Below are 20,372 nucleotides of genomic sequence, written 5' to 3'. Positions count from 1 at the left end.
AGGATAGGGCAGGAGATAAAGAAGGGGAGGAAGTGGGGGACAGATGGGGGGACATCTCAAAGGTCATGAAGAGTTCTGAATTTACCTGCCATGGCTGCCACTGGGAGGTTTTAATCAACAACAACACCATCTGATCTACGTCATACAAACCTCACTGCGGCTGCAGCATGGGGACTGGAGGGTAGGCAGGCAAGAGTGGAAAAAGGTGCAGATGCCCACACCAGGAAGGACCAGGCTTGGGTTGGGATGGAGGGGAGCTCCTGAACTATGACTCTATGGAAGGAGACCCACAGGACCTGGCATACCAGTCTTGAACTGGTGAGACTGTGCTCTCCTATCAACCCCACCTTACATCCCCAGAAATGTGGCTCAAGACAAGTGCCACCCCTGTGGGGGTCATGAGAGCTGATCATAAAAATTCTAGTTCTGGCATTACGCCCCCTGGCATTATGCATGGCTGAGTCACTGGCTTTGGTCAATGAAATATGAGTGGAATGAACATGTATCACCTTTGCGCAGAAGCTTTAAGAGCCAGTTTCTGATTTGCCCCTGTCCTTAGCCTCCTGGTGTTATGATGAGCAGAGCTCCCAGCCAACCCACAATGGACATGAAACATGAGCCAAAAATACACTTTGGTTGGCTTAAGCTGCCAAGATCATGGAGTTGTTACTCCACCCTAATGAAGACTATCTTGAAACAAGCCCCACGCCTGTGATATTTTGAATTTAATGAGTAACTTTAATATATAACTACTGTGGCTTGCTTGACTCAGCTACAAAGGAATAAACTTCATCAAGTGGTGGACTGATATTCAGGAAATTACCTCAACATGATTTAGGCTCGATCTGGTACCTGAAGGCAGGGTAGCTCCAGTGAGCACTCTGGGTATTTATAGTTAAACACATGCATGACATACTAAGGCAAAAGAAATTCTTCGCTAAAGACAAATCCTGCATCCACAAACTATAAAACGTGCTATTTTATCAATCAAAAGAAGTTCAAACTTGGGGGCACCTGGGTGGTTCAGGTGGCTCAGTGTCCGACTCTTGGTTTTGGCTCAGGTCATGGTCGTGGGATTGAGCCCCACATCGGGCTCCATGCTCAGCGAGGCGTCTGCTCGAGAATCTCTCCCTCTGCCCCTCCCTATCACTCATACACTTGCTCGCTCACTCTCTTCTCTCTCTTTTTCTCTCTAAAATAAATAAATAATTTTTTTAAAAAGTTAAAACTTGGATTAAGCTGCCATTTTAATTCTACAATTGGGAGATCACTAACCATGGAGACAGTGTTAGGAAAACACCTAGAAATTCAGGCTAGAAATATACTCATATGGCAATTTCAAAAAAACTAGACTCTGGTTAATATTTTCTTAAATACTATCCAGCTCTGTGGAGTGTGGATTGAATCACTTAATGGGTGCAAGGCTTACAGTAGCAAGGTCCACGTAACTCAATCCACACAGAGAAGTCATGTCTGTGTACCTTAATGGTACAAGTGGCAAGTGAGACGTTCTTGAAGTGACCCAATCAAGGAAAAGATGCTGACATGGTTGACTCTTCTGGGCCGATTTAGAATAAAAACTCACTAGAGAACTTGTCCTCGGGGTATCAAGGCAGGTACCTTGAGCCCATAGGCTTGGCTGGAGCCAGTGCGGGCTTGTCTCTTAACAGACTTCATCAGTAGCTTTGCTGGATGTTGCAGTCCTGCAGGCTGACTCAAACTGCCCTTGAAAACCAGATAAACCCTCAGATCTGTCCTGGGTGGCAGCCAAAGGGAAGTGGGTATGTCTCAGCTAGCCAAACGTGCAGGGAGAGAGGGCATCAAAGTATAGTCATGGCTAACCAGCCAATTCGAAGGCAAAAGGCCACACAGGCTAGACAAGAGGCCCCATGACTGCTCATGAGCTGTCAGGTTCCTGAGCAACAGAGGAAACTATCAGGTCCACCCCTGACCATGGGGAGCAGGACTGACAATCTAGTAAAGGACCAGCAGGCGGGGGCATGTGTACAAGCCGGCCATCACTGGGCCACACCCAGCAAGTCGGTGCCTTTAATGCCCAAGCTCCTTTATTCACAAACGGTGTTGCACTGGGTATGGGGGTGGGGGCGGGGGCGGGGGGGATAGTACCCTACTGACACAGATTTCATGGGGCAAAAGCCCACTGCTGCTGAGAGTCAGTCCCAGGACTGACAAGGATGGGAGAACGTGAAGCAGGGCTGGGTACGGCCCACCTCAGAGGGGAATGTCAGTGCAGTCCCTGCTCCTGGGTGGTGGTGGTGGTGGGTAGGTTTGTCTTAAGTAAGTTTGCAGTAACTCCAAGGCTTGCCTCGAGATCCAAGGTGGGGAGGGAGTCGCTTTGGTCTGCAGAGAAAGCATGTGGCAATGTGTGGCCCCCAAAGATGCCTAATGCCAGAACCTGACAGTATCTCACCTTACTTGGCCAAAGGGACTCTGCGGATTTGATAAGGATCCTGAGCTAGAAGATTCTTGGGGCTTATTGGGTGGGCCCACCGTCACTGCCAGGGTCCTTAGAAGAGGGAGAGGAGTCACAAAAGGAGAGGGGACTCTGTGACAGAAGGCGAGGTCAGAGTCCTGTGGTTGCTGGCTTTGAAGACACAGGAGGCCACAAGCTAAGGAATGCGGGCAGCCTCCAGAAGCTAAAAAAGGAAAGGATTCCCCTCTGGAGCCTCCAAAAAGAACAAGCCCCTTCCCAACAACTTGAATTTAGCCCAGGGAGACGGATTCTGGACTTTCAACCGCCGCAACTGATAAGATAATAAATTTGTGTTTTTAGACCACGCAGTGGGTGCCACCTTGGTATGGCAGCCGCTAGAAACAAAAACACAACACAAGACGTCTCACCATCGGAATATCCCCAGCTCCCCCTTGTACTAATTTCCCTTAGTGAGATACAGACAGGCCGCGTTCCCCAGAGAAGGTGTCATGGAAAGTCTGCCTCGGTGTAATGCTTTCTGCAAATGAGACTATCTTATAATGATAATACGTTGGTTAGGCAGGGTTTTGTTTTATGACATTTTAAGATGTTCTGGATGGGTCCCAAGATTTGTATGAGCTTGCAAGTCATTAGATTAAATCAGTATATAATTTTTCCCCTCTTTTCATAAGAATTATTGTCCTTCTTGCTGTGAACAAGTGTAGAACTTCTCAGTCTTCCGTTTTTACGGGCTGAACTCCACTTATCTTCAGAAAAAAAGGGAATGACACATTTATTCTAGGCCTCAGATAAACCTGCTTTATAACAGTTTTAATTAAGATCTAACAGACCCTGACGTGATCAGGTTTCTAATCTGGTTTAAGCACAGAAATACACGGACATGTGAACAGAACAGTCAGTAAGAGTTTTCCCCGTGGAACTCCCAAGTGTTGGCAGTGGATACGGCCACACTTGCTCTGGTTTTCTGCGAGAAAGATCCAAGGAGACCCTAGCCAGGTGCCTCTGTCTCGAGAGAAACTAGGAAATGCATCACATAGGGAAGCTGCCACACGGCTCTGTCAATGTGAGAGCACCACGGTCCTCATGCTTGCTCGTGCATCAGCACCACACAGATCAAAACCCAGATTTCTGGGCCGCCAGCCCCAGAGCTTGTATTTCAGTAGGCCAGGGACGGGGCCTGGAAGTCAGTATTTGTAATGACGCTGCTACTGCTGGTCAGGGGCCACACTCTGAGAACCACGGTCCCTAACAACAAGGCCCAGCTTCTCTCTCACCTGTCCTCAGCAGGGTCACGACCTCACCTCCTCTGGCCGAACTGCCCTTGCCAAGCCAGTTAATATACTGCAATTGTGCACCTGTCACCGTCTCCTACCGGACTCGAAGCCAGGGGTTCTCCAGCTGGGCTGCATGCTGGAACCGCCTGGAGACGTCTGAAAGCCCTCAGGGCCCCTGCCTTACTCCAGACCTTAAATCCTAATGGGAGTGGGGGCCTACAGGTCTCAGAAGCTTTGAAAGCTCCCCATGTGATTCCAAGCGCAGCCAAGAGGGAGAACAGCTGCTCTAAGCTAATGTGAGGGATGACAAAATGATGCCACCGGGCTGAAGCAGACAATGCAAGGCCCCATGCCAGGCCCAGGCCTGTCTTCCTGGGCCCTGGGCTCCAGCCCCTTGTACCGCCTTCTGTAATGGTGCTCAGTAGACACCTGCTGGAGGAACGAGCCCTCATCAACCAGCAGCCTCGTGGAGGGCTAGCACCTCCCTTCTCCAGGGTGCCTGGATGAATACCTGGAAACAAATCAGGTCATTATCAATTCTCAACCTTCCTAAGGGAAGTAACCCTATACCAGAAGGAAGCTCCTCTGAGAAAGCTTTACTGGGAAATAACCCCACATCCATGAGTCCAAGTAAGTATCATAACTATGGATAAAAACCGGAAAACATCGTTTTGGCCCAGAACAGGGGTCAGCAAACTGTGACACATCAGCCAAACCGAGCTGCCACCTATTCTTACAGATAAAGTTTTACTGACACACAGCCACGTCCATCTGTGCCCACACCAGCTGTGGCTGCTTTCACACTACAAGGGCACAACTGAGTACTTTCAGCCAAGGTGCTGTGGTCCACAAAGCCAAAAATTACTCCTCTCTGGCCCTTTAACAGGACATGCTTGCTGACCCCTGCCCTAGAGAATTAAGAGGACGCCCACAAACAAAACATAACACGCTTGTCTTTAAGTGATGGAAGTATGACTGTTTTCTCTGTCCCTATTTTCTCTTGCATTCACCAACTTCTGAGTCACAGGCTACAGAAGCATGTGTGTGCAAATCAGGCACTGGTGCGTGAGCTGCCGGTTTCCCACGGTGACAGTACCTTGTTTCCAATGGCCTTTTTGGGTGGGAAGTTGTAGCCCCTCACTTGAGGGTACTTGCTCTGTAACTTGTGGTGCAAACTCCTGAACTCTGTGTAGCGCCGATAGACATTCCACTCATCGTCTTTTATCCGGATGTAGACCTGGCAAGAAAGGGAAAGAGGAAGAAAATGTAAATCTCCCTTAAAGCTCTCGTTACAGGGGCACCTGGGGGGCTCAGTCGGTTGGGCGTCCAACTCTTGATTTCGGCTCAGGTCCTGATCTCGGGGTGGTGGGATCAAGCCCCACGCTGGGCTCTGCACTCAGCACGGAGTCTGCTTGGGATTCTGTCTCATTCTCCCTCTGCCCCCACCTCTCTAACATAAATAAATAAATCTTAAAAAAAAAAAAAAGCTCTCATTACAAAGGGGTGGGATTTTGGTCATGCTCTACTCATAAAAGAGCAGGGAGCCACATCCATCTTCCAAGCCACCAGATGCCCAGAGCCTAGTAGGGAAGGGCTTCAGTGGTACTCAGTCAACAAAAAGGTTGAAAGAATAAATCAGGCAGGTTACGGGAACAACACACTGTGTATCACTTCCCAGTATCTGCAGAGATAAACAGTCCAGCTGATCTCAGAGACAGTGCTCATACTTTTGTCACTTGCATATTATAGCGGTGAGAGACTGCTGGTGAGAGTCTGCCTCCTCTCAGGCTATGCATTTCCTCATCTGTAAGATGCAGCTGATTAACAGCACCTCCTTCTAAGGAACACTGGGACATACAAGCAGTGTAGCTAGGCCTGGGATCACGCAGACCACCACACAGAGGAGGAGGAAATCAGTCTGGAGAGGGAGAGGAAGGGGCCAGGGTTGACATCAACCCAAACTGGATGGAAGGTCACGTCCAGATGGGATAAGCACCACTGGAGCATAAAACTTCCTTAGTTTCAATCAAGATGGGACTCTCGAGAGACCATTCTGGGGGTACACATTGTTAAGGGCTGTTTCTTCAGCTTTTCACAGGCCCTAACACCTTCCAGGGACACACAGCAATTACATCTCAAGGGAAAACAGAAGTGGGAGAGAGATCAATGCATTTTAAAAAAATATACAAGAATATCCCAGAGAGTAAAGTTCCCAATGATATATAGCTATTGTAATCTGTAATCAGTAAATGCCAAAACACATCTTAAAAACCTCTAATATAATAAAAAGAGGCATCTGTGATGTGAGTGATAATTCTGCATCTACATGAAAACCACCCAGTATTCCCAAATGCAGACATCACATATCTGAACTTTGGCAAGACAACCGTCACGGTCTCCTGTAATACTCTTGTCAACAAGATGAAGGACGGATGATTTAAACCAAAGAACTCCAATTAATGGACGGAAAGTTTCCAGGGGAATGAGATAGAGAAACAGAGGCATGTCAAGTTAGTTAGAAGCCTCCAAGCTGAGAGAGACAACACATATACTGGATGACAGATATCAAGTGATCTCAACTGGCCTGAGGGATGAATCTAATCCAACGTTGATGAAATTCAAAAAGATCAGTGTCAGGTTTTACAATAAAATCTGAAAAACCAACCCCATAAGTAAAAGATGGGGAAATATGGCACAGGGGTAGCCTGTGGGACAAAGACTTCCAGACTTTAGTAAATCTGAGCTAAGGAAATAACGTGGGAGAGCACCAAAAAAGCCTATGTCATCTTTAGACCTTGTTAAAAGGTATAGGATAACTTCTGGGATAAATGAGCTGAAAATCTTGCTCTATTCTACAATGACCATACCAACTTAGTTAGGTTTTGGTTGCCACCTACTAAAAGATGAATGGAAATACGTTCAGAAAGACCCAGATCACGTGCTCCTCAAAGGGCTGTCGGCAGGCCAGCAGCATCGGCATCCCGTGGGAAGATGTCAGGAAGGCCGCATCTCAGGCTCCACCCCAGATGCACTGCTCAGAACAAGAACCCAAGTGGTTCACACACTGTAAGGCCGAGCAGAGGGTCTGCAGCCAAATTACAAGGAAGACAGTGAAGGGTAACAATCTGAGCCTCAAGGTGGAGGGGGCAAAGATCTCAGAGGAAAGACCAAGGTGACGTTTTCTGGATGACCCCAGGAAGCAGACTTCCAGCAGATACAAAGTAGAGGAAGGCAGATTTCCAAAGGGAAAAAAAGCTGCCAAGAAAAAAAGGTTTAGCTCAAAAGGCTTCTTGGCACGGGGTGTCCAAGCAGTGGTATGATGACGGATGGGACTGTTAGCCCAATTATAAGACTTTAGAAGCATCTGGAAGGACCTGGCTAGTTGTGGAGAAAAGGGACTTCAGGCTTTCAGTCTCTATAAACTGAGACACAATGGATCAGTTAGCAAATAAACCCAATGGACGGAGGTCAGGGGACTTTAATGCAGCACATTTGGGGCATTCTTTGGGTCCTCTTGGGTCACAGCAAGTGCTAGTTGCCCAGCCAGTCTCCATTTTCCCCCAGTACTTCTGGGGATAGCAATGTGTTCAGGAACAAAACAACAACAAAAACCCAAAACAAAAACTTAACTACATTTTCCTGCCTACCTCAAGGTAAGAGCAGGTAATGAGATGTAAGCAAAAATCACTGGGACTTCTAAGGAAGCCCTTAGGAGAGATCTGACTTAGCTAATAGTGCCTTTTTACCCTTCTTCCTTTCTTCTTTCTTTCCCACAAATGTGATGATGACTGGAGCTCCAACAGACATTTTGTATTCATGAGATCATCTCAATTATGGAAAAAGACAGAAGGGCCTGTGGGTCTCTGATATCATTATAGAGCCACCACAACAATTACTAGACTATCTACTCAAAAAATTTTTTCTAACAAAAGAGAGTTATTCATCTTGAATTTAGAGGTCTTTGTCCTGGTGGCTGAATGCAGCTCCAACCTGCCACATCCTGAAGGGACTCTATCTGCCTGTAGTATATTGTTATACAAATCCGGTATCCCCTGGAGAATGGCAAGTTCAACTGCTTGTCTGATCATCATGCACAAGGTTAATTATCTAGATCAGTAGAGGTAAACTCCGGCCCATGAGCCAAATCCAGCCACATCCATTTATTTACCTATTGTTTATAGCTGCTTCTGAAATATAACGACAGAAGTGAGTGGTTCCAACAAAGACCATATGGCCTGCAAAGCTGAAAATATTTATTTTCTGGCCCTTTACAAAAAAACATGTTGCCAACCCCCGATCTAGATACACAGTACTCATTTCTGTTAGTTTCCCATGGACACATCCAAGATCTGGTGTGGAAAGGGGCAGTGCTTTCCAAATACTATCAGCCGCTGGCTGGGATGCATTAACCCTCTGGGACCCAGGAATCCGTCGTGCTCCAAAGCTTCCATAGCAATTCTGATGAGTGGACGTTAGGGACTGAAGGTCTATGTCCCCCTAGAATTCGTACCTTGAAATCCTAACCCCGGACGTGACTGTGTGAGGAGGTGGGCCTTTGGAAGGTCATGAGGTCATGAGGGTGGGGCCCTCATGAATGGGATTAGTGTCCTTGTAAGAGAGACCCCACAGAGCTCCCTCGCCCCCTCTACCACGTGAGGACACAGTGTAAAGATGCTGTGTTTGAATCAGAGAGCGGGCCCTCATCAGACACTAAACCTGCTGATGCTTGATCTTGGACTCCCCAGCCTCCAAACTAGGAGCAATAAAGTGTTTAAGCCCCTCAGGCTACCGTGGTTTGTGAGAGCAGACTGAATGGACTGAGATAGCGGGCCTCTTGGGGAACCCCTGAGGTAAAGCACAGACTTAGCACAGCCTCCTCTCTGACTATGGGTCTCCTCCCCTATAATATGGAACTGACTGACAGCGGTGCTGGGAACACTCGGACACACGAGCAGCGCAGCTAGGCCTGGGATCACGCAGACCCCCACACAGAGGACGTGGAAATCAATCTGGGGAAGGAGGGAGGGGCCGGGGTTGACATCAACCCAACTGGATGGAAGGTCACGTCCAGATGGGGTAGGCACAAGTGGAGCATAAAACTTCCTTAGTTTCGGGGCGCCTGGGTGGCTCAGTTGGTTAAGCGACTGCCTTCGGCTCAGGTCATGATCCTGGAGTCCCGGGATCGAGTCCCACATCGGGCTCCCTGCTCAGCAGGGAGTCTGCTTCTCCCTCTGACCCTCCCCCCTCTCATGCTCTCTGTATCTCATTCTCTCTCTCAAATAAATAAATAAAATCTTAAAAAAAAAAAAAAAAAACTTCCTTAGTTTCATCAAGATGGGACTCTCGAGAGACCATTCTGGGGGTACACGTTGTGAGGGCGGTTTCTTCAGCTTTTTACAGGCCCTAACACCTTCCAGAAACACACAGCAACTACACTGAAGGGAAAACAGTAGATTAATGCATTTTTAAAAACTGCATGAGTTAAGAAGAGCCTGGAGGGTAAAATCTCCGATGACAAGCAGCGAGTGTAACCTGCAAGTAGCAAATGTCAATGCACATCTTAAAAACCTCTAACATAACGGTAAAAACAGGCATCTCTAACGTGACTGGTAAATTATGACTCTCGGTTCTTCATAATACATTCAAGAGCCTATGGCTTCCTTCCATGAAAGTGATGAGTCCCTGTTTCTCCGATGGCCCCTTCTTGCTCTTCCATGTGGGCACCTCCTCTTTTGCCCATGCCAGGGATGGAGGTTCTCACTCCCTACGCTCCTCTCCCCTACACGAACATCTGACTCCAACTTCCTTCTTAGGTCAAATCTGTATCTCTAGTTTGGACCTCTGATAGGGGCTCCAGATCCAGACTCGATAAAGCTCATCATGTCTACATCTGAACCCACGACCTCCACTGCAACTCCACTCCTCCCTCTTCTTGGGACCTTACTCTCAGGGAATGAACCAGAGTTGAGCCAGAGACCTGGGGATCACCTTTGACCAGTCCTGTTCTTTCACCCACATGTCCAAGTACTGAACAACAGGGCCTAACAACCCACCCCTCTGCCTGGGCCACTGCAACAGGCCTCTAGTTGCTCTTCTCAAAGCACCCATTCTCCATTTCTGCTGTTGTCTGGACGCTGGTCAAATCCGAACCTCCTCGGTTGGCAGTCGAAGTTATGACGCTCTATGAGAAATTCAGCAAGAGTGGAGTGGCCCACTGCCAGACCCAAGGGAGTAAAAAATTTTTTCAGAACTCCAATAAAATATAATTCTCTTCAACGCTCCTGCTTGCCATTCACAAAGCACCTACTGTGTGCTGGGTCCTGTGCCAGGCACTGCACACACCTCCTCCTCCATCCCCATCTCAATCTGCAAGGCAGATGGGGAGCCTGCTCCTTCTACAGTTGCTGACATGGGCTCAGAGAGGGTAGGTCACTTGCCTGGGAGAACTCGGGTCTGCCTGATGCCGAGGCCTGGCACTTTCCACTACAGCACAGTGCCGTAGTCCTCAAGGCTCCCCAGGGTCCCAGGAATCCCAAGCCAGCCGTGCTGGCAGCTGGGAATAGCACCTGGCAAGGAAGGTCGCTACTCGATAGCTCTGTGTCCCACATGCCCCTTTCCTAGGCAGATCAGATGTCCTTGGAACAGTCCCTTTGGTACCACACGCCCCAATTGTGCCTTCACATGTCTCCTCCTAATGCCATCAAACCTAATGCCATCAAAACTGCCAAACTACCTCAACGGTCCATCCTCAACAGCAATGCTTTTAGCACCCACAATTGGAAAACTTTCTCTGAAAATTTAGTTGTCCCTGAATTACACTTAACCCAATTGTGCATTTATTTCACTGAAGAATTAAAAGTGCTTACGTCCAAAACTCTTCGGATTTTAGTTTTTATTTTAAGGGCTCCCTCCTCCAAATTAAGTTTGATAGGCCTCCATTCCTTCTGCTTGAGCCATAAAGATAATAATTCCTTAGAGGAATAACAAGAATTGACCTCTTCCAGCAAAAGCACGTTCCCTTCTAAAACAAGCAATAAAAAAGCCACTTCAGGTGTAATCTCCTCGACTCAGCAAAAGAAAAATAAAATAGGAGGGTAATATTTGCGATCAGGAATCAGGGCAAACCCTCTCTTCTGTGTTTTAACAGGAAGTTTGAATCTGGAGGTTTCTTTCCTATTGGGAAGAATTACCCTCGCAATGCCTGTAATAACATGGGGTAAGGAGGGGGTGGGACTTTAGGCCCTCAATGAACTGAATCCACAACCAACACTTGTGTAGACAGGGCCTCCAGAAACACTTCCATTTAGAAGATTAGCAACATCTGCTGGAGCATTCCTACCTGCCCCCGCATGCCCCTCTTACTAGTCAATGCCACCGGCCTCCTTTGCTGAGCACTCTCTGCACACCGCCCCCCGCCCCGGTTTCTTCACCTGTTTTTGAACTTCATCTAATACGTAGCGTGCTCCTTTGTCTCTGGTTTCTTTCACTCCAAACGGTGTCTGTGTGGATCTCCATGCTACAGGGCACAGCACCCATGTGTCGTTCACCATCATGTAGTGCGTCCCACTGTAGGAACACACACCCCAGTCTGTCTACCTGTTCTGCTGGGGTGGGCATTCGGCTTGTTTCCAGTTGGGGCTGTTATGGGTAAGGCCGCCACGGGCATTCACGCGCTTGGCTTCTGCACTCATGTCTTTTGGGATCACAGATCTCAATGGGAAAGGTAAAATGATAAAGCTACGAGGAGAGAACATACGAGAGTAACTTCATGACCTTACACGCCGGCAAGGATTCTTACACAGAACCCAGAAAAAGGCACAAAGCACCTTCTGGCTGCTGGAAATGCCCTGTAACTCCGGGCAGTACTCACACGGATATATACAGAAGTAAAGATCCACTGAACGATAAACATGGGATTTATGCACCTGATATTTATATTAAACCTAGAATTCAAAGCAAAAGCCCTCCCACCCAAAGCCATGCCTTCACTATTCTCAGGAGATTGAGCTTTTACCCAAATTTACGTTCTCAGGAGGTCTTAACAAGACTGTAGTGGGTGAGCATCCATGAGGACCTGACACGTAATCAGAGGTCAGTGTTGAGGGGAGGAGTCCAGAGACTAGACTCTGGCCTTAGGCAGATGTGGGTTCGAATTCCAGCTCCATCTCTTGCTAGCCAAGTGGTCCTGGGTAAGTTAATTCACCTCTTCAAGCCTCGATTAAATATGAAGAGTCATGTACACACACACACACACACACACACACACACACGTATGTATATACAGATATACACACACATACATATAAAGGAGGACTAGGGGAGAGGGGGAATGAAGATTTAAAAACTGCTTTTCAGTGGCCTGAGGTTCCAGATCTACTTCAAGGCTCTGCCAAGCACAGGCACATGCTGACCTCAGGGACACCCGAGGCCGCCTCTGCAGAAGCAGAAGGACACAGCAGAAGGCCCGGGGCTGTGCAGGGAGACGGGCCTGTGTTCCAATTCCAGCCCTTCCCCTGGCTAGCTGTGCCCCTGCGGGCGGTACTCCACCTCAGGACTCAGCTTCTCCATCTGTGTAATGGGGACAACAGTGTTTTGCAGTGTGGCTGTGAGACGCTGGGCCTGGCAGGCACTGCTCACATTGTGACACTGTCACCTTCGTCGCTGTCTGCCTTTGTGTACATGAACTTCCCTATTACAGAATTAGGGGTAATTATAGGATGTGCAATCACAAAATTACAGCAGGTAATTACCATGCCTAATTAATTGTCAAATGCTAGGCAGGCGAGGAAACGCAAACATAATGCAGAGCCTGTGGGTTGGGCAGTTAAGCCTCTCCTTTGCTTCCAAAAAACCGTCAACAGAAGCAGCAGTTCAGTGTGCGACCTTCCTGGGCGGGTCTTCAAGTCCTGCAGCACAGCCGGGGAAGCGACCTTGGGGCGGCTGATGCAGGAGGACCTCGGTACGCCGTCTCTCGGCGGGCTGCGGGCTGGCCTGCTGTTTACACGGCCCTTGTCACACCAGCACCAAGGGTCATGGACCAGAGTGCTATCTTAGGAGGAGGACCTCACAGGGGTCCTTCATGGTTACCGCGAGGATCAGACCCACACAGAAACTGCTGATGGGAGTGCAGCAAGAGCTCGGGGATGATGGCTCATTTATTTACACACAGCTGGTTTTGGAAACAAAACGCCAGGCTGCCCTGCTTTCTTCAGCATCAGCCCAATGCGTGCCTCTCCATTTCAAACTTCAGGCCCCTTTTTAATGGTCCAAACTCCCACACCAAGGCACTGAACGCTTCTTTATGTGTGATATTCAATGGGGTGAACTTCCTTGGACTTATAGGAAATGTAACATTTAGTGCCACAGATTTTACCTACAATTTTCACCAAAGCCCTGCAATTTTAGGCCCTAAAACAGAGACTCGGAACAACCAAGAGATGTGCCTAATGTGACCCGAGGAGGGGGAGGTGGGAGTCGAACAAGTCCTTGAGCTGATGCTACACCCAAGAGCCACGTCGTCTGTAACTGAGAGGAAGAACGTGCTATCAACTCTGAATTGCAATGCCCTTCTGCACATGCTTAAATGCAAAGACAGTCAGAGGATATTAGGATAACAAAGCTTCTTTTAAAAATGGCTTTAGGTCCCTAATTCATTTCGCTTCCTTAATATCCAAGGAATGAAATGATTTGTGTTTTGGTTGGCGGCCTGTGTTAATGTGTCCTAACAAAACTTCCCTTTTAATGAAATGGCTTCATGTGTTATTAACTATAAGTGTCCTCATTGCTAGAACCAAATGCCTGAATTACCATATGACCACGCTGATGGAGTGATATTACGGCAGCCAGATGCCAAGAATAAAATAAATAACTCGGCTGGAGAAAAACGACTTTTTAGTGCCCGGGGTTATGTAAACTCGGCAGGCCAGTGAAGCAGGAATGGCAGTCTATGCTAAGAATTGCTGGCACAAGCCCCCACATACCTTTCCAAGAAGGAAAGCGAATGGGCACCTTCCAAGTGAACCGGACCCAGCCCAGTCTCTGCGCTACCCGGAACGCGACACCACGATCACGGACACCGGCCGAGCAGCAGACGGCTTCTTCAGGGAGAGGATTGTGGCGCACAGACCTTGCTCACTATGCTCCAGCTCAAGTTCTGCTGTCTCTGACACTGCAAAGCAATCTCGACAGTTCCACAAGTGGAAGGGCTAGCAGTACCCAGAGATCAGCCTTCCTACCGGATTGCACCCGCGTGTTTTCTGCGGTGATGGGAACTGGACCCAGGGTTCAGGGCATCCACTCTCCCTTCGAGACCCTGCCTCCCCCCCTCAAGACCTAGGGTCACTAGTGAAAAAGGTGAGGACTCTGGTCCCCTTGACTGAGTTCCTGACCCCGCCAACTCACAACTTTGTCTCGAAAATAAAGCCTGGCACGAGATAAAATCATGGGCGGGACCACTTCAGATGAGGGCCAGATGCAGGACGGGCTCTCTCGGAGGACTCAGGGGCCCGGTCTCCACATCATGCCACCCCTGCTAAGGTAACGGACCTTCCAATCCCCTCAGAGCCCACCGAGGACCCTCCCCACCCCGCTCAGCAAGATGGCCCCTGCAGCTCCCTGCAGTTCCAACCACTGCTAAACCCAGCCTCTGCCAGAGAGTTAAGGAGACCCGTGTGAAGCTGCCCATGCTCTGGGGTTCATGGTTGCGGGCCTTGGGCGCCACATGGAAGCCTCCCATGGTGGGGCGGTAAGCGAGTCCTCTCAAGGAAGTCGGGCACCAGAAGCGAGGCGGGAGACAGGCTTCAGAAAACCCTGAAGGTGGGCCTGGACTTGAGGAGAGCTCCATCTAGGAGCCGTGACTGAGAGTTCCCCTCGCGTCATATTTCTTGGCCATGATCCCTACACGGTTGGCACGCTTTTACTAAAAGTTCTAGCCTGGTGTTGGTTGTGCTGAAGGAACATAAGGAACAGCCCCAGCTGTCATATTTAGGTTTGAAGAGCAGGGAAGAGAAAGCACTGTACTCCCTCCCCTACCCCAAGCCGGAGCGGCAGTGATCCTTGGTGGGCAGCTGGGCACAAGGAGCCTGGCCGCCTAAGGAAGGTCCTCTTCAGCACGGGCAGCGACATCAGGGACCACGGAGAAAATCACAAGGGGCAAGGCCCCGAGGGCACATGAGACAGTCCCTGGAAAACTCAGAAATAGCTGGAGCCATTTTGATGGGAGCTAATTTCCGGCAATCAAGCCACTGGGGGCTCCAATGATCATATTCAGGGAATTTTAAAAGGAAGTATGACTTCATCCGCTGGTCACATGTTGCAGTCTAGATATTTGAGTCATGCACATTGTACCCCCTTAGCCCTGTGCTCTGGGAGATACAGTCTCCTGCTGAAAGCTGGTTACTCTGTAGCAAAATCTTCTGCTTCTTTCTTCCCAGATACTAATACTAGCCAAGTGTTCCTGGGGTAGGGGAAAGGGGGAAGCAGAAGCTGGGTATCTGTTTATTCTGAAATAAGTTAATTTAGGGTCTACTTATGATGTACTGAAAAGTAAGATTCCAATCACATGTATGAATGTGTGCAATTATATCCCTGAAAATAAGACCAGAAGGATTCTAATCAAAACATTTGCAGTGGTTATTTCTTCACGTTGATGGATTTTTATTATCTGTATGGTTTAATGTTTTCTGAGTTTTCCAAATTTCTTTCCTCTACTGAATACTGACTTTGGTAATAGAAAAATTAAGACATTTTTCAAGTAAGCGGGACTTCTGGTGGACACTGAAGACAGTGCAGAGCTGACCCTCCTTTTCTCCAAATACAATCGGACACAGTTTTAAATACAGACACAATCTGAAATGCATGGCCACCTCCGGAAACAAAAGGACTATCTCTGTCCTTTAGGAAGAAAGAGGTAACCTCCCCAGGGAACAGGGAACGGGCTGGGGAAGGAGGGGCCAGGAGCTGGGCCACAGAGCTGGCCCCGGGTGGGGAGGGGAGGGGAGGGGAGGGCTCACTGAAGACTGGGGAGCAGGCAGCTCTCCCTGGGGCAGGAGACCCAGCAGTGTGAAGCCAGAGCTGGGCCCAGGAGGCTTGCCTATTGATCTCCATACTGGCTGAATTCAATACAGGCCAATTTAAAGTAAAACCCTTTTGGAAGATCTGAGGCTCTAAACTTGTTTTGGCCCGCAACAGGGGGTGATACTGCTGTGATAGATTGGAAGTTTTTTGTTTTTTGTTTGTTTGTTTGTTTTTACTCTGTATGCTCAGAACTAAAGCCTTGCAGAAAGCTGTCGGTGGGGGAAATAAGTTAAAACCAGAGTTGGTCTGTTTGTCCTGATGAGGGGAAGGGCTGTGATGAGAACAGGCTCTCTGACTGTATGCCTCTACTCCAGTGGGCACCCAACCTGCCTCTCGCTCTCAGGAATAAAAACAGCAAAACCCCCTCAGACACTGTCCTTCCGTGCTGAGCAGGGCATTCATAGCACATCCGGCTCGGGGCACTCCTGTGGGCCACCCCGTGCTTGCTGAGCACCTACCAGGCCCAGGCCCTGTGCCGGCTGCAAGCACAGACACAGAGGTGGGCCAATGGTTGGAGCGATGATTCTAATGCACGGTCTGGGGACAAGGACTGCCTGGATTCAAATACTGACTTCACCTTCTCCATTTACTATGTGGCCGTAAGTAATTTAGTAAGCCTCTCTGTGTGCCCTAATTTCTTAATGTAAAGTGAAGACAATTCTAGCACTTTCCTTCTAGAATTGTGTCTAAGATCAGCCACTCTGCTCGGCATGTAAATATTTAACAGAAGTTAGCTGTTATCAGCAAAAGCTAGGTGCCTGCTCTTAAGAAGGTCATATGTTTGTGAGGCAGACAGAAAAACAGAAACTGCAGTCTGGGGGAATAAGTTATGACAAAGGGAAGCAAAGGAGGCCAGGAGGCAAGAAGGGGCATATAATTCAGTGTGGAAGGCATCAAGGAAGGCTTCCTGGAGGGGGTGATAATGTCTAAGCAAAGCCTTGAAAGAGGAGGAAGAGCGGCCGAGGAAGAGGGAGGTGGGAGGGGCTATCTAGGCCAAAGCTACAAGAGGAGTTTTCTGCTTTGCTTGATTACACCAGGCCCTTCCCACATCAAATATTCTTGAGGAGATGAGTAAGAAAGAAATCGTTATAAGAGAATGTGGCGTCTGGACAAGCAGTGCACTCAACTCTGCAGGCAGCAAAGAAATGGCTACCCCCCGATGGTCTCAGGGCTTCTGAATGAAGAGCTTCAGCTCTGCTGGGACCACTGCATCTGGCCTCCAAGATGTGGGCTGTGTGACCAAGTGTCTCGCAGGCAAGCCGCTCTTGTATAAACGAATGGGGTAGGGAGGCCATCCATCAGCAAGGAAATGATTCAGCAAGGAAAGCATGTCACTTTCTAACGTGATTAAGAATGACCCTCCTTCTCCCACTGCTGCTAATTGTCCTTTAAGGAACTGATAGCTTCCTTCGGTATATACTCATACCAGACTTGGCTCTGTCTCATCGTGCTTCTGCTCTGGCACCTCCATCTCGCCCGAGACCAGGAGCTGGGCACCTCTCTCCTGCAGAGAAACCCTGTGAGCTGGTCTAACGGTGTCCCTGGCCCTTGTCTTCCTAGTCATGGACTCTTCATGGCCAGGAAGAGAAACCGATTCATGATGCCTTCCAGGAAATGTGCACTTACTGGAAGGACACAAGGGCATCTCAGAGCGCCAAGGGCTGGCAGTGCTGCTGGGCTTCTGCGGGGCTGGACCAGGAGCCACAAAGCCATGCAGAAGGGGGCAGGTGGCTGCAGAGCCCACACTCGCCCGCTCTGTGTGTGCGCCCACTCAATTCTGCTCAGTCTCTCCACAGCTTGCTTTCTCAACTTCTGAGCTCACGGTCCAAATAGGACACCTCTCAAACCCAGCCCCACAGACATTCAGAGCAGCCCAGTCAAGCCTGCCCAATCCTGAAGGTTCCAGGAGAGAGCGCCTGGGGTGAACATGGCTGTTCCTCACTGCCTACATCAACAGCTCAGTTCTCCTCCAGGGACCCATTCCCCACCCGACCTCAGTCTCTGTGCTTCCCATGAATCCCACGCCAGCTCTCAGCCTACAGGCAGGCACAAGAGGAAGGTGTGACCAGTCAAAGCCCACCTGCACCACAGTACAGGCATTTCGCCCACACCAGGCCAATCTGGAGTGTGTGTGTGACTGGGAAAGAGCTGAGAGGGTTTTTTTAGTTATTCTTGGCCTGTAAGAATATGAGCTCAGAGCTGCTGATGACCACAAGAAGGGGAACCTACCAGAGAATAAAGCCATTACAGAAGGAAGGAGAACTGCGGGTAGTGGTGGGTGGGGGGGAGGCACACAGCCCCTGGATCAAGCCATACCTAAACCCTTCAGCTCAGAAGCCCATCAACTAACTGTTGTATTTAAGCCGCTTTAAGATGAAGTTTTTGCCATTACACGCAAAAGAATTCAAACCAAAAGAGAATGTGATTAGGCCACTATCCAGATAGTTTTCCCCTAGCTGGGTGTCCACTGTGGACCAGTGAGTGTATGTTGGGGCAATTCTCAGAGACGAAGGTTGGTAAAGCACTCTAAAGGACACTTCTTCCTTTTGCCCCAAAGTATTCCTCTTTCTGAGTTTAATGGGCCCTTTCACTCATTTGCACAACAATGCAAAGCTTTTCCTGTACCCTCGCCAGTGATCCTGGGACAACCTTGCAGCCAACACCAGGAGTACAAATACTTGCCTCCTCACTCAAGAAACAAGACTTTGTTTCTAACCACCACGAAAATATGTGGATAATGAATACCAGATCTCTAATTAGAGCTGATCCTTAGTCAAACAGCTACAAATTCTCAGGCAGTTGCTGAAGCAAAAGTATGCCTCAGCACCCTTCCCTTGGTACCATGAGGACCCGTCCCCCATTGAAATGCATTTAGGAGGCTTCAGTTACATCATGCCAAAAGGATGGCCGGGGAAGAAATGCCCCAAGATGCCAAGTGAGCTCCATGCAGGCCCGTGGGGGGAGCCTGGCAGACGCACCCCAGAGCCCCCACTGAGAGCCCAAGGTGAAGCTGCCCTACTCCACCCAAAGCCTCCCTGAGCAACACAGATGCAGGCTCCTTTTTACACAGCTGCAAGCCTCTGCTTATGGTCTTTAATCTTCTTCTTTGAAAAGCATCCAATTTAAGAATTTTTGCAGTAATCATTTCAGAGTAATGAAAAACAAACAGAACAATAGGACATCTCCGACGTGACGTGAGCACTCCGTGCACCTCTCTCTCAGGGACACTTAAGGAGACGTATTAGTCATCAGGAGGAACCCTCTTTTATCTCCCCACACAACCAAATTTTGCCTGCATGCCGACCAGGAACATCATCACACAGTTAATTTGCTTCATGTGCTCACTTCTCCCTCATAATGACACCCATAAGATGGCATTAAAACAAAGTTCCTGATGTCCAAGATGGGGCTGGGATGAACATTTCTTCACGTCTCAGGAGAGAGCAACACTGGGTCAACAGCTCCCGGCCACCCCAAGTGGGTAGGGCCCTCTCCAGGGAACCAAAGTGAAAGCCCAGGGACTCCATCCAGCTCCGGCTGGGTGACTTGGGCCAAGCTGCTTAACCTTTCCGAGCCCTGGTTTTAGCACGTGTACAATGGGGTACACTGGCATCTCCTCACTGGCTGTTGTCACCACCCAGTGACTCAGTGCATGACGCATCTATCACATCAGTAGCAATCCAATGAGGGGCTGAATTCTTGTTGACTGTGAGACAGACACAGGCAAGACCGACTCTCCATGACTGCATGGCTATCTAGGGAGGGACGAAGAGGGAAAGCAGGCCTTGTCAGAGATGTTGGCCCACTGCCCAAAGAAGGTGGCACGAGGGCAAAGGATTTGTCACCATCAACTCCAGCAACTTGAGTCAAACACTCCCTTGGCCTACAGACATACAGAGCATCTTCTAGAAGCCACTGGCAGGTAAGATGGTGAAGGTCCCCGCCTTGCAGGAGTCTGCATGTGGGGGGAGCTCCTGAGCAGCTCCCCTATCCTGCCTTGTGTCCCAGCAGACCAGCATTCGGAAGCTTTCCACATTTCCTGGGGACAGACGCCCCCCCGCCCGAAAACACTCATTAAAGCCTATGGATTCTCTTCTGAAAAAAGATAATCACACACATGTCCCCACTAGGTGCACACACACACCCGTACAAATCATCTCAGAGCACTCCAGAAAGTCCTGGGGCCCAGCTGGCCACCACAGCCAGGAAGTCGCGACCGGCCGGGTCTGACAACTAGCATTCCTGCTCAAACTCACACAGCTAGAAAGGTGCAGAGCAGAGATTCGACCTCCACCTGTCTGACCTTCAGAACCTGAGCTTTTAGCATGGTATGCTGACTTTCCTTTGGCCTCCATTATGGTGGCTGTGGAAGAGGAATGGAGAGATGATCTCTACTGTCACCACGGGATCCTGCGCAGGAAGGATGAGAAGTGACAACTAACAGTAATGTTTTGAGCGCCAACTGCATCCAGAACTCTGAGAGGTGCTGCAGAAATAAGGCACTAACTCTGATAACAACAGCTAGCACTTCCCGAGCCCTGACCCTGCACCCGGCTCTGGGACTAAGC

The 20,372-nt window shown here is 49.2% G+C and overlaps 1 protein-coding gene across 1 annotated transcript in view; it reads right to left on the bottom strand.

Annotated features, from left to right (window-relative positions):
* The window catches only part of SNX29 (sorting nexin 29), a 510,558-nt gene that overhangs the window by 92,143 nt on the left and 398,043 nt on the right, over positions 1 to 20,372 (bottom strand). Inside the window, exon 19 of the mRNA XM_032392169.1 lies at positions 4,826 to 4,966. Within this exon, the coding sequence (XP_032248060.1) occupies positions 4,826 to 4,966 (141 nt within the window). The remainder of the gene's footprint in view (positions 1 to 4,825; positions 4,967 to 20,372) is intronic.

The sequence above is a fragment of the Phoca vitulina genome, unplaced genomic scaffold (assembly GCF_004348235.1).
Source record: "Phoca vitulina isolate PV1807 unplaced genomic scaffold, GSC_HSeal_1.0 scaffold66, whole genome shotgun sequence".
In the NCBI taxonomy this organism is placed as follows: Eukaryota; Metazoa; Chordata; class Mammalia; order Carnivora; family Phocidae; genus Phoca; species Phoca vitulina.
This window is presented reverse-complemented; position numbering and strand designations above follow the sequence as displayed.